The 15,448-nt window shown below is 41.2% G+C and overlaps 1 protein-coding gene across 1 annotated transcript in view; it reads right to left on the bottom strand.

The window, feature by feature from the left end:
• Positions 1–15,448, bottom strand: part of plxna2 (plexin A2) — a 201,097-nt gene that overhangs the window by 162,083 nt on the left and 23,566 nt on the right. Inside the window, exon 2 of the mRNA XM_086026386.1 lies at positions 4,666–5,986. Coding sequence (XP_085882512.1) covers positions 4,666–5,856 — 1,191 coding nt within the window. The 5' untranslated portion in view covers positions 5,857–5,986. The remainder of the gene's footprint in view (positions 1–4,665; positions 5,987–15,448) is intronic.

Here is a 15,448-nt window from a genome sequence, read left to right as displayed (position 1 = left end):
GGGAGGATGAAGGTGGCAGAGGTGGCAGGGTTGTGGTTACAATGTCAGACAATTGAGGGGCAATGAGGGTGAGTTTTGGGGAGAGAGGCATAGCCATTGGCGTGCAACAGACTCCTCGGAGGGACAAAAGTTTGCCTTTCTTTCCCCCTTGGTAGACATGTTTGGTCCCTGCTTGACTGAACTTGCCCTCGCTGCCACTCTTAACGCCAGCCTACAAAAGCACCTCGGATGCAAAACAATAGCTTTTTGATAACGATGAGCTGAGCCACGCTGACATTTCAACACATGCAATACAATGCTAGTATTCTACTGAACTTGGTCAAAGTGTCTGAATCTCCGAGTACCTTAACCGTTCAGAGTGACTTCTGACAGAAAGGTATTGAGAAACCATATCTAGGTACCAAGAATCAAGACCTATTATGAATAACCTTGTATGCATGTGAACACACACACAGGACCCTATTTTCGTGCCCAGCGCAAGTCTAGCGCAAAGCTTGGTCCAACTGTGCACATTGGTGGAGTTTTCTTTCTTTTGGAATTTTCATAGATGTGAGCAGTTTGAAAAAGTTTGCGCCGTCGTGGGTGTGAACACAGCCGACTTGTTTCCCTCCACGCCTCACGCTGCCCCCGCACATAGTTGTACAGTGGCGGGGGGGTGATTTTAAAAATAATAATAATAATAATGTGTTCAATGAATTGAGTTTTACAATGATTCCGAGGGTTCGATGCATACTGTTGTAATATTCATGATTGTAATACGATGACATCTACCACACACGTCCGTGGAGATCTGCCTGCACCTCAGTCAAATCCATCAACATCGCGTTACACAACCTGCGCCGAGCTGGACTAAACACTAGTCTACTTCCAGCACACAAATTGACAGGTGCACTGAGGGCGTTCATAAACAAACACTCTCGGTCTGCCATGATGACCAGCAGCACTGTCTGCCAAATTCCCAAACAAAGTAAAGGAGGCTTGCACCTGCACGAAAATCAAGATCGCCACTTTTTACGCCTGAGCACACATACGCTGTCTACGAAAATAGAGACCTTAGTGTATGAATAGCATGCGGCATGAAACAATGTAACCTAAATTGTCTTTCAGGGAACCTCAAAGGATCTTCTAAATAATATCTCACTCTATCACATTCTAGTGAAAACACCATGCATATTGACCAGAGATCAGCAGCCTTTTTGTTACTTTTTTCAAGCCAAACAAGGAGACATTTAGTTTTTTGTTTTTGTTCCATCCATTCATTTTCTATACGGCTTGTCCTCATTCCTCATCCCAGCAGAATTTGGCGAGAGGTGGGTAGACCCTTGATTTGTCACAAAATACAGCTAGCCATACAACCTTGGGGTATGGGTCGCATGGACTAAGGAAGTACCTATTAAATTTTGATACGAATAAAATTTGGTGGTTTGAATCACAAATTGTCCTTCCGTTCCTAATGTCATCTTGTTATCATGCAAGAACCCGCTATCTGTCTTATTTCTTTCACTCTTGCATGGGGCTGCGCTCGAGTGAGTGCCATTCTCGTTTTCGCTATCAAAGCAAGAACTGTATTGATATTGAGTTATGTCCAATGTGCCTGGGGAAGCTAGGGAGTAGGTCATATGAGTACAGTTCAGTTCAGCCATCCAGCTTTTGCTTTCAGATGGTACGACACATTGTGTTTTGTCATTGCTAAACTCTCACCGAGGACTTTTACTTCTCTCTGCAAAGCCTTAAATGCTTGTTCTGTCTCTTCTTCATCCCTCCATATGTGGCTCTGTCGGCAAGGTTTGTGAAGGGAAACGAGAGGGGATTTTTGGAGTAAAGGCTGTATAGCTTTAGGCGAATAATTGCCTAAGCGTTTATGGCCACACCCTCCACTTGAATTTATATCCTTGTTTTCCATTTGTCACATTAGCGACTATCGCTACGGGGACGTTCCACATCAGTATTCTTGATTATAAAACACAAACCTCTAAGTGTAAATATTTAAAGTTCATTTACATCACACTCACAGCAAATGAATGTGATGGGAAATCAAGCAGCTGTTTGGAAGAAACACATGTAACCAATGGCAACAAGATAAAATGCACGCAGCCACCCCCTTATGTGTTTTTTCGGGGTTCCAGACCATTTGGTTGCGATTACATCGGGATTGTTTTGGATGATGCATGCTTTAGCACACTTGGCAGTGTGGAGGCAAATCCCGATGGACCCCATGTGGTTTAGCCTTCCCCCTCCCCTACTTTATCACAAATCTTACTCTGGCAACATAGCAAAAAAAAAAAAAAACTCCAGCCATTATCTTTGGTGGAGTTGTGAGGCTAAAAATAGCATGTAACTCTTCATCAAAGAGCAGTGTAACATTTAATCCAAGCAGAGACCATGCTTTCTGTCCCCGTCCTCCTTCACATTCAAGTAATCTCATTAAAAAAGTCTTTCATTTGGAATGGAATTGGAATTAAGTTTGTGCGAGATGTGACAGGATATCGGCGCTCGGAAATGTCTCTCCCTGCATCGTTATCAATCTGAGCATCCCTTTGCTCTGACTTGGCTTAATTGGTAGCTGTGGTGTATGATAGTTGATAGGCGTCAAGCCGTCCTGATAAGACACAATTCCATAGAGCAGTCTCTTCTCTGCGGGACCAGACTATGGAGATGTAGTGACTCTCCAGATGGCACAAAGCTGGACGGCCGGGTGATAAATCTTTGATTGGCTGCTGTGTGTGAATCCCTCAGCTCAGCCTCAGCTCCATTTCCCAGCCTCAGCCGCGCGGGCTAAAGGATCTGCAGGAACGGAATGAGAGCTGGGGGAATAATTAAGGAACTCGCTGCCTGCCGATTGTTCGAAATGAAGCTGAGGAAAGATGCTATGCCTGCATGTGGAAATGAGGGAAAACCAAGCAAGGTTTGCAAAGTTAAAAATACACATTTATGGATTTATTTTGACGCCTGGTATTCGTGACCATACTTTACATGCCAGTAAAAATGTTCATAAAAATGTATTTCATTCGTGTCCAATGTTCATTAATGTGAACATGGGTATTCTCCCACGATGTACTGTTACATTTAATTTCAAAGGAAAATGAATTACCATATTGCCACTGTTTGAATACAACCTCAAAGCTCCACTTAATGACAATGTTGATTATACGACTCTATTCATCTGTACATACTGTTGAACCAACAAAAACATGGACAGTTAAAATAAGAAAATCGCACAGGTATATATTTTTTATCTACATTACAGGTATTATGTAACCTAACCTGTAAACGCTTTATAAATTAGAACTGATAAACGATGCTTTTATAACCCCATGTTGTGCTAGTTCCAATTCTATATCTATTTGTCATCATTGTTTAAAAAATCAAATCTGTATTTTATTTACATGCAGTAAATAATCCTAAATATATGTGTATATATGCATATATAATCGTATACACACAGTATAAATATATACAGTATTAATATATAAGGTTAATTTACAACTAAATAAAATGTTTTTGTCACTTGATATGAATGATGTCATATCATATCATCTCCATGGCAGACTTCTGTGGCGCAGCTCTATTCGACTCGGGGATTTAACATCATGTAGACATTGTTAGCGCGGCTCACATCCTCTTGTTAAACGTCATTTGTATAAGCTTCAAGACTTCCTCATCCATTGACACCCATCTGCATAATCCATAATATGGGAGGGATTTGTGGGTAAGAACACGGTTTTAAGGACGCTATTATTTTCTTTTCACGAATATTGTGCTTCCTGGGCTGTGTCATGTGACATCAGAGCTCCGCGACGCTACAGCTGGCAGAATGTAGTGGGCGGTGCAGCATGGCAGGTGACGCCTGGCACCCTTCAGCCCATGCTGGGATGATTTGAGATTCTGCTGGAAACTGGAGGGGAAAATACGCGCTAATTTGTCACTACTGTCACTGTGGTTTCTTCAGCCCCCACGTCGCCCTTCCTCTAACCTCTTCTCGCACCTCAGAGACAATAAATGTCAACAGTGCCCCCTTATGATAACCACCAAGTCACTGATTTTCATCAAAGTAGTCAATTGTTTGCCCACAAGGATGGATTAGCAACAAAGAAAGGATGATCAGTGGACTTCATTAATCATGTTAAGATACACGTGGACCTACACACAAGCCACAAGCCTGTATGATATGCAGCACACACAACTCATTAAGGTATTCTTAAATATCTATTAGCAATTAAAGACAATGGAGGATTGCAGCCAATGAGGTGAACTGATAGTAAATAAGTGTCTTTCCTTCAAAAAGATAATTGGGCTTGTCACAAGGAAAGGCTCTGAAGCACACCCTATTGCTTCTTGAGCACACAATTGATGGTTTTAAACCAAAGGAGAATATTGTCACTTTGTTATTTTAAGTCCTTTTTTTGACAATTGTGATATTATTTTTAATGATGTGAACATAATATTAGTCTGTTCCTTGGACTGAAAACTGATAAGGGCCAGTCATTCTTACTTTAATTTAGTATAGAAAATTGAGTTGCAGTGACAAAATGACATCATTTATGTTTTTTTTATAGTTTCTTTCATTATTATTATTATTATTATTATTATTATTATAATACAGTAGATCAGAAACATGTAACAGTATGCTTGCAAAGACTTGAGTGTCAAACAAGCGCAACTCACCGCTTTGGTGCACTGCACATCCTTCCCAAGTAGCCAGTTGAGCTCCAGGTGTCCCTCGCCCTGGTAGCATGACTGCAGGCGCTCTTTGATGCGTGTGTTGATGTCGCGGATAGTGAAGGCGCAGAGCGCAGAGTCATCGGGCGGACGGTGAAATTGCTTTTGGCCTTTGGAGAAGACGGCGAAGAGCACGTCGTCTTGAGCGCCGATGTGAAGCGACGCAGCGAGGATGCTGCCCGGCTTGCCGAGGTAGGCGGCCTGCAGGAGCCGGTACTCTACGCCGTTCTTCACGCAGCCGATGGGGAGGGAAACGTATGAGTGAAATTTGCGGTCGTCTTTGCAGAGGCGAACAATGCGGGAAGTGTAGAAGAGGTCGCTGGCGGAGCCGCTCGACGACATGCCGTTTTCTGGCGTCTCAGGCTGAACGGTCAAAAAGTACACAAAGCTGCCGCTAGCGAAACCATAAACGTAGTAGATGTCGAAGTGGGACACCAGAGCGAGCGTGTCTGACGGTATCTTGATTAACGAGGACACAAAGTCGGTGTGTAATTCGTAGTCAAGCATTGCGGAAGATTCCGGGTCGCGGGGGAGCTTTCGGCTGGATATAGTAGGGAAGTAGTCCTGTTTTCCATCAACTGCGGTGCCGATAAACAGGGTGCCGTCCTGGCCTTGTGATGGCACGATGACCCCATACATGGTCCCAGTCTGATTGACACTGGAGAGGTAGTGCTCTTTCTTATGGGAGGGCTCTACTAAGATAAAAAGATCGTCCAGTCGGAGGAGCTTGCAGACGCCCTGGTAGAGGCTGCCGCATGCCAGGAGGCGGTTCTGTGAGTAGTCGATGAGGAGAAGCTTGTTGACGTTGTTGGTTGAGACCAGAGGCTCCGAGCAGGGCTGCACTATCAGGGGTGGGTAACAGGCCTTGTTGTCGTCCTCTGGGCCCGTGTCATGAGACACCAGCAGGGTCAGGTTGCCCGAGAGCTTGTACACACGGTTCACGGCGCCAATATATACGGCTCCTGTGGTCCGGTGAACAGTCATGTGGTTGAAGAACCAGTCCCGCCGCTCTGGGTGGAAGCTAGTGAATGTCTGCCCGCTGCACTGAGCAAGGAGCGCTAGGAACCAGAAGGCTAGCAAAGGAGCTAATAATCCCATTCTGGCCTCAGGCGATGAAGTCCTGTGCAAAGCCTTCATGTTTACCAGGCCTTTTAGGAAAGGATGAAAAGTGAATGGATGAAAAAAGGAAGGCTGATGGAGACCTTCTTGTTTTGGTTGTTGAAGGCTAACTTGTCCGTCCAAGAGTCACAAGCCTCTTCACATCTTTCTGGAAAAAAAAAGAGAGGGAGGAGAGCATTAATTAGCCTATATGACTCACATATCGAGAGGGTCAAGGTTCATCCTCGGTTAAAGCAGCGTGCAACCAAGAATTGGGGAGAGCGGATTAAAAAGACAAAGGGGGGAAATGGTTACAGTGCACATTCCAAAGCAGCTGCTTGGACACCTCATGAAACTCGAGGCAAGCTACAGCAAGATAAATTAGCCTTGCCTGGCTCACCTAGCAGTCCCCATACCCACCTACTACTGTGAGACAATGACTATGACACACATTACTCACAAGTCTCATTCCCGTCACAGTGACTCATCATAACATTTCATCCCTTCCTTTTGTCATTGAGATACGATAAATGTAATATACACAATGATGCCATATATGATGATGCATTGATAGTTGTGTGATTAAATTGTGTCAATTCAATTTCAATTACATAGCACCCAATCCCAACAGATGTTTTCTCAAGGCATTTAACTCATTCACTGCCAGGTATTTATAGACCTTCTTTTACCCTAACGTTTGAAACAAATTTGATAATAAAGATTATGGATGTTCGATATCACTTTTTTTCAGACCAGTACCAGTATCAGCACTCAACTCTTGAGTAATCACTGATACTAAAGACCCTATCCCACTGAGCGGTGAACAATTGTGAGAGTTTTCAAAGGCAACGAATGTTACGTTCTTGTCAGGGTTCATCACGGTTCGTTCAAGGTCGCAAATATTTGCCAAATGGTCGCCTGATATCCGCCCCTTGTGACATGAAAAGTACAGGTGGATATCATAATATACCGGTAATCACAATATCACACTTTGATATTTCGTCTGATATTTCTAATTACTGTTTTCAGGAGGATGAAAAAATGATTGAATAAAATTAATTCTGTCTCTTATTTGTAACTGAAATAGTTGGTTGTTTTTTGTCAGACAGGTTAACCTGTCTGAGATAAAAGCCTGTCTGTCTTTTACCTCAGACAGGTAAATCTGTCTGAGACAACGATTTGCAATGATTTCAATGAAAAAAATGTTTTTCAGTGATTTGATAAAACACAACACAAAGGATGTCACGTTTAGCAGACTTATGTACTTACTAGGTATCCCGCAGATATTTTAGAATATTTTAAGTGAATTTACACAGTCCATCCAACCATTTTCCCACAAACACACGAGTCTTCAATCAACCTGCCATGCATGTTTTTTTAAGTGTGGGAGGAAACCAGAGTACCTGATGAAAACCCACGCAAGTATGGGGAGAACACGCAAACCCCACACAGGGAGACTGGACACAAACCTGCCACCTCTGAACTGTGAGGCAGATTTGCTAACTGGTCATCCACCATGCCACCGACTCAGTACATAATACTGTATGAGAGCAAATGAAGGACAATACTCAATGCTAATCACATCAAGGTAAAATGTCAAATTAGGTAAATGGACATCCGGCAACCCCAGTATCAATATTGGATGCCTGTGAGTTGATACTGTACTGTAAAAGTAAACCATATAATACATGTGTCACACGATGATTTGTACAGCTTTACTGTTTTCATCTGGTGCCGATATTAACAGATTGTGTCGGACTAAGTCCCAGACAGGGCCTCGCTCATCCCTAAATGTTTGAGTATCAGACGGAAGTGGCACGGTTACAGCCACATCACACGGCGTTTATCTGCACACTCAATCATAAGCAGCAGTGCGAGGGGCTAACAAGTGCAGAGACAATGGCGGCAAATCCCAAAATCAAGTACGATTAGGCGTAGCGATGCAACCAGGGTAATTACCGAGGAACTGGAGGAGGTGCGAGGGGGGTGAAAAGGGGGTGGTTGGGCTACCCTGCATCATTCAACGAGCTCTGAATTTGCATTACCAGCAGCGAAAGCGTCACAAATCAAAGGTGATGGATGTGTTTGGCATAATCAGAGAATTAGGAGGCACTTGAGGGCATAATGAGGATGTATTCAAGCCAGCTTTGATTCAAGATTTGGGATTTCCTCTCAAGCTCATCAAGACCTCATTCTTTGTCTGCTGGCAATGATCATTTTATACATACGTTCAATTCAACATGCCGTGTCCTTGTCAGACTCTACTATTTCCTTTCTTAGCGTTCTTAATTTTGTTTTTCGTTCTTACTAAGACTCTTTTTAAATCATTTGTCTTCCAGTAGACAAATACAGAGCAGAGTATCTGTAATAGTGTCATTTTCTCAAAAATCTGCAGTGGGCCTTGTAATGCATTGCGCCTTATGCTGTTGGCTTTTCAGTTTGTCGTCTTTAATTCAATTTCCTTCCTATTACTTTCACGTTCTCATTCTCATCTGCATTTAATCACTAACAGGCGTCTATGTTTTAGTCATACTGGAACTAGAACTACTTCCTGCTTACATGTCTAAGAATCGTGGGAAATGTATTCCTACTCACCTAATGCTGCAGTCAGACCGAATGCGAACATAGCATTGATTGACTAGCGATATTGAAACTTTTTTTTTCATCTGTCAGAGGATCTCCTCCTCTTCTGTGCTCGAAGCAACCAGGATGTAGTTGCACGGCGAACAAAAGCAAGCAACACATGCGCCGCTACCTGATATTTCATGTCTGGTCTGAACCTAGCATAGTAGCGCTAAATCTATCAAATAAACATATGGTTCAACTAGAATGAAGTATTTAATAAAACAAAGCTTCACAAACATAATGCACCTTATAACCTAGTGGGTCTTATGTATGAAAATGTTTTAAAAGAGACCCATTATTGATATTGCACCTAATAATTCAGTGCGCCCAATGGTGTGTAAAAAAATTTATATACGTTACATAATAACACTCACAGTGGTTAGCATTGTTATCTTTGTATGAGTTACGAATTTTAAATGTTACTTAAAATGTTGCCAGTAGAATTAATAAAGGTTTTGTGACGGCAAAAGTTAGACTCTGTAACTGTTTTAATTGTTATCTGGAAAATTGATTTTAAATACATTAGAACCTCCATTCACAAACGCCCCTGTTTACGAACAAATAAAAAAAAAAAAAAATGATGACATATATAGCTTTGGCTCATAAATTATGGTTCATTTAGCAATGTGGCATTTTTCGCTTTAAATTAGCTCTCAGTATGGCTCCACAGGAAGTGAAAAGTGCAAGTGCTACTAGGAAGCATTGATAAGTGTTGTAGAATCTGGAACAGATTCATTATATTTCCATTCATGTTAATGGGAAAAATAGCTTCCGTCCTCAAACAGAGGATCCATTATACAAACAAATGCCTGAATGAGGTTTTCGTCCTCAGATGTACTTGTTTACGGTGGGTGGTGTGCTATTTTTTCAGTATGTCTGTTCCTAAATACTTGTAGCTTAGCAGGCTACGCATGTAACGTTTAACATGTTAACCAGTTTTGAAATGCGAGAGACCCCACACTCCAAGGAAAGCATCACTCTGATTGCCTACTGCTCATCCTCTTACTAAAAAAAGCCTTACTGTTAGCTTATCTGCTCTTCTTCTTGTCATTTTCATTGTGGTGAATGGCCTGCATGTGAGACACGTTATACATACAGCGGCACAACCAGTTGCTCCTCCTACTTGTGTCTGGTGATAGTGCAAGATTCAGGTCGCTTTTTAATTGGTGACTGTTCATAAATCCAAGCTTTTTTTTTTTTTATTACTACTTTATGGCACAGTTATCATATCTGTAGCTCAGCCAAGCTTAAATATTGAACACGTTTTTCTTTTATGATTGTCAGCCTGATCGTTTTCTGGGCAAACCGCGAAGGAAAAATTAATTTACATACCCCACACTACAGGTTAATTGCTCAGTATAATCTGTCAGAGACATCTGAGAATAGGGCCTTTGCTGACTTTGATTGCAAGGGAAGGAAAATGCACGTATCTGGACTTTTATTTTCGCAATGTGTTGTATTTTGGTGCCCACAGCAGTTATTTTACGAACGGTATCTTAGCCATAATTCTAGCCACCCCATCACCTTTTTTATTCCAGGTCAGGACATGAATATGTTTAATGAATCATTCTTGTTGCATTTATATGGTAATGTCTGCCTCTGTAAAACGGACTCACCATAAAGAAAGAACGGCACTTTGAAGCAGATAGTGCAAACGTTTACAGCAGCGTTGTTTTGATTCTTTTCAAATCCAATACTCAATTGCTGAACTCGGCGAGGTCGGCGTCGAGTGTGACAAAAACGCAGTCATGCTATCAACCAAAACAAAGACTTAGTTCAAACCATATGAATGGATCACCTTGGTGGCGGAACATATTTACGCCGTTCATTCAGTCCCTGTGTGCAGCATGAAAAGGGAGGAAGCAAAGATGGATGAGAGTCAATGTCATCCACAAACCATTAAAGAGTGTTGGGGGAGTCGCATAAAAACTCCCAGGGGGTAAACGGTCGCGAGATTTGTGTGAAAAGCTGGCTCAGCTACCGGCTGATTTTACCTCCAAAGGGATCTACTTTGCACACCGAGTGTGTACAAACTCAAACAAAGAGCATGGTGGAGTGCTGGCGAGAGTAAGACGTGGGCGGGCCGGGTCTCGTCCCTGCCGCTTTTTTGTAAGTTGTTCTTGCACTTTTGTGAGAATGCAAATAAATGGCTTCTGGGATAGATGGGATATAACTCCTCCTACATGTTCAAAGCAGTCCTTAGGGGATGTGTTTATAGACACATGGGTTAATAAACTTTCAATATGCAGTACAACATCAGGATCTATTTGTGACCCTGTAGATTAATGAGACAACTCAGGATTTGGCCCCAGGTCTCCTCAATGTCCAACTTGCAGTTTAATTATGTTTGCCAGTGTAAGAACAGTATGTAATGCAATATTTAGTCTGCAGTAGCAGTGATCTGATATCACTGTAGAAAGATTTTTTTTTTCAATGTTGCTTGCTACCTTTTAATGACAATTTTACTTCGATGTACTCCAAATTATCAAGGACCGTATTTCACTGTTAAAGCAACACATCTACTTTGAATATGACTTAACAGTTAAGCATTTGCCTTTATCTACAGCAGTTTTACAGTTGCACATTTAACTACATGCATTTTAACATAATTATACACCATCAAGTGCTTCTACTGTATGTCCTTAATAGCTGTTTAGTAAGAGTAAAAAGAAGTTAAGATCTGGTAATAGTAGAATGTAAAAACACTAAAATACCTTACAGAAATTTTGTTTGAGTTGAATATCAAACTGCATGATGAGGGTTTTTCCATTTTAGAGATATTGTGCTGAATTACTTTTACTTTATTTTGCGATCATTTGATAAACATCTTCTTCCGTTATATGACTGAATCACCACCACACTGCATTGACTACAATTTAAGCAATATTGATTTGAAGTCACTGGAATTATTATCAGTTTTTCTGTTTAGCAAAATGAGTGACATGCAAAAAAATATCCGTCTATCTATTTCCTGTACTTTTTCTTTTTATCCTCAATGGGCTCACGGGGAGCTGCAGCCTTTCCCAGCTGACTTTGAGTGAAAAGTGAAGTAGACCCTGGACCAGTTGCCAGCCAATCACAAGAGAAAATCCTGACAAACAAGCACTCACACTCACATTCACACCAAAAATATATGCACGGCCAACTGGGCAAATGAGCTGGTTTGCCCACCAACATTAACTCCAGAAGAAGAAAAATGGAAAAGACCAAAGAAGAAGATGGGCAAATTTGACAGTCTTGGTGTTATCACACAAATCAACAGGGCCACTATTTGCCCTTATGTTCTCCCTAAGTATGCTGGAGCAGACAAATCTTGATTGTGAGTCTGACTCATTTCATGAGGAAACAGTCGTAATAAAAAAAAGAACAGGAAATTCTGTGTTTGGCATGAGTAGCTGCATGAGATAACCAGGATTTGGTATTTAAAGGGAAGTCAACCCAAACATATTTTTTCAAGAATATGTTCTATGCAAGCCCACTAGTTGAAACAAGGCATTATGATAAATATTATTTTTGTAGAATAAGAGTTAATCCACCCGTTTTTATCCATCTCTGGGAGTGTCCATTTTGTCACTTCTGTCAACTGAAAATGACATCACAACTGCTCAGGGCTCGAGTAACGACCAATCACGGCTGACCTGTTTTCTGAAGCTGAGCCGTGATTGGTCGTTATCTGGGCCCTGATCATGTGTGATGTCATTTTCAGTTGACAGAAGTGACAAAATGGCCGCCCCCTGAGATCGCTAAAAAGGGTGGATTTTGCCGCTTAATTTATATTGCACAAATGCAATATTAATCAGAATGCCGTGTTTCAACTAGTGGGCCTGCTGCATTCTTCATATACTTGAAAAACATGTGTTTGGGTTGGTTTCCTCTTTAAGGGAGACAAAATTTGAGAAATGCAAATACTGCTGTTGATACCCCCAACATGAAGGAACACAACATTCACTGATAATAATTCGCACTTCCGTTAAGTTGCCTAAGCATTAAGTTTAACTGTAGAGTGGACCGCAGCATACTAGTTGGTTTTGGCACTCACAGATTCACAGTTACAGATGTTCCAATATTTATGTATGGCTTTTATTTTATTTTTTTGAGGTAGGTAAATGACACACTACACTCAAAAAACCTACACAAGCACAAAGAGAACATGCAAGCAGCAAACAGGAAGGCCAGAGCTCAGATTCAAACCGCAAACCTCAGAACTGTCACGCAGACATGCTAACCACATACACAAACAATAAATTAAGTAATAAAATAACGATACATTTAAAATAATAATTTGCATTACGTGTTATTTTCCAATAACACCGCGTTTTTTTTTTCACATCATGTCAGTGAGCCAATTTGGCAGTTTGAATGCTTTAGTCATGACATCATTATGATCCCAAACAGTTTAAGGCTTCTGAAATGCGCTGTGGCAGCAGACAAACGTTCCGACACGCCACCGAGCTCCACAAACTTCCCCTTCATGATGAACAATCAGGCGTGCCAATGAGCTCTCATTAAATAAAGCGCTGGCTGAAAATGATGTTGATTTTCTCCCCAAACAGCACCCAAGCAAGTCAGAGGCGGCCGGAACGTTGGTGGCGATGAGACGATAAAGAGGACCAGGGGACCAAAAGCGTGAAACCATAAGAAAGCGAAAAGTGTCAGAAGTGAAACCTCGCGGTGTAAACTGACATCACCCAGGAACCTGCTTCAGCTCATCTACTTAATGCCTTTTGCTGTATGTGCTAAGCTTCTTAGCGATGCAGCCAAAATGTGTCTTGAGCTCCTCAATTCATACAGCAATTGTCTTGCGGGAGATAAAGAACATCAACGCGGAAATCCCTTCACAGAGTCGTCTGTTGTCAGACAGGAAAAGGAAAAGGGAGATTGTAATTTCATGCCTCGGATTAGTGCGTTATTCCCTTAATGATGACAGTGAGGCATGAAATCTTTACGCCTAAGTAAACTCGATGCGTTAGCGATCAAAACAACAGCAATAAACCGGTTAGTCACTCAAAACAAGTAGATACTGTTATAATGATTTGATTATTTGGACATCCTTACAAATAGCTCAATTTCTTTTGAATGTTGGTATATTGTGAGGATATGGAGTATATTTTTTAAAAGCTCATTTTCTTCTAATGAGACCTTTTTTTTAAAAACAGGATTCTTGAAGATTCTGCTACATTAGCTCTTACTCTCTCACGAGCCGCAATAACGAGGGACATGCTGGCATGTCAGGCTGAGTTATATTTGTACATTTCTTTGTCTTGCTAGGAAATGACTAGCTCTGCTCCAGTGCCAGATCCATCCGTCAGCTTCCAAGCTGCTTTGCGTAACTTTTCCCTAATCCATCCATCCATCCTTGCAGTCTCCACAAGGGAGCCACACCAAACAAGAGGTTTAACCTCCCCGCCCCCCCCCCCTCTCTGAAACCACAAGTGGCTTCAGTAATTGCCGTCATTTCAGCTGGTCTGGTTTCCTGTGTTGAGGCCACAATGAAATGTCGCCATTTATGCATTACTGCAAACCACACATTTGAACAAGTCGACATTTTGGAAGCAGAGATGTGTTTCCACTGAGGAGCAAATACGGTGATGATGACATTGATGCCGAGCTCAAAATTGAGTCAAACTTTGATTTCGTTTCAAAGTGAAGTTCGGAGCGATTCGATTGGTTCCATTTCATGTAAAAGGGCCCTGTTCCTGAGCCAAGATCCTTGAGATAACTGCTGATGTGAATTGCCAGAAGAGGATCTCAGTACAGAAAGGAAGGCTGTGTTGTATTAAAAACTAGAGATGCATGGTAGTACGTAAGGGTGGGATACATTACAATGTGGTCCGCTGATAGTGTAGTGGTACACACGCCTGAGTTGTGTGCGGGCAGCGTGGGATCAATTCCCGCTCAGTGACAGTGTCTATGTGTGCCCTGCGACTGGCTGGCGACCAGTTCGGGGTGTAGTCTGCCTTCGCCCATTGACGGCTGGGATAGGCTCCAGCAACTCCCCGCGACCCTATATAGGATAAGCGCTTTGGAAGATGACATGACATGACATTACAATGTATCTCATAGGACATCCACCTCCAATTACACTGGTCATTTTTTTTAAAACCAGAGATGCAAGTACATTTTTCCGGATTAATTTTTTTGCACTGAGTATAATGATAACAACACTGTTTAATATGTAATATAGTGTTATATTTAGTAATATTTATGAATGAAGGGTTAGTTCAGTATCAGGTTAATTTTTTTTCTGAAATGTCATAGTATTTGAATTGCGACACTTGTTAAATCCATGTTGCGCAAGCTTTTTTTTTTTTATAGGTCAAACTTGAAAACAAAAGAATCTCAAAAACCTGATGGCCTAGAAAAAAGTAAAGATTTTCTTGCAATCAGCGTCAAAATTAATTTCGGGACACGTAAAGCGATTGTTGATTAAAATTTGCTGTTGAACAGTGTAATTAACGATGCAATGAAAGGTGTTCAACGAATAGTTGATAAATTAAACATTCAGGTCCAAACAAATGCAAATGTCTTTTCAATTGAACATTATGAGGGGAAAATGTTATGACTATCAAAATTGAAAAAGGAGATACCATTTCTGGATGTTAAAAGGCAAACAAATGATCCAGTGTTGGATTCACAAGGGAGTCCTCACCTCTGGATAAAAAATATTTTTGTGGGTTAAGGAAACTATGCTGTCAACTGAATCATTTAAAACATCCAGAATTTTAAAAAAGAAAAAAAAAAAGGGACAACTAATACCAGTCCGTCACAGTTGGTTCTACTTCTGGGTTTGATGGGTCAAACCCAGAAGTAGAACAACGGACAGTGACTTTTTTCAATTTTTGGAATTTTAGAAACCTACTTTTCTATTTTTTACTTTATTTTCAAACTTTTTAAATGTTTTTCAAGTCTTCTGTTAATGTGTTTTAATGTTATCAAAGTACTGTATGTTCTTTTAATAATTTTGTGAAGCTACTTTGGTTTCTCAGCTTTGCTTCTGAATGTCATT

This window comes from Filicampus tigris, chromosome 1 (genome assembly GCF_054856515.1).
Source record: "Filicampus tigris isolate MCC_2025a chromosome 1, RoL_Ftig_1.0, whole genome shotgun sequence".
Classification (NCBI taxonomy): domain Eukaryota; kingdom Metazoa; phylum Chordata; class Actinopteri; order Syngnathiformes; family Syngnathidae; genus Filicampus; species Filicampus tigris.
The sequence above is the reverse complement of the archived record's forward strand: the minus strand, read 5'-3'. Positions and strand labels throughout refer to the sequence as shown.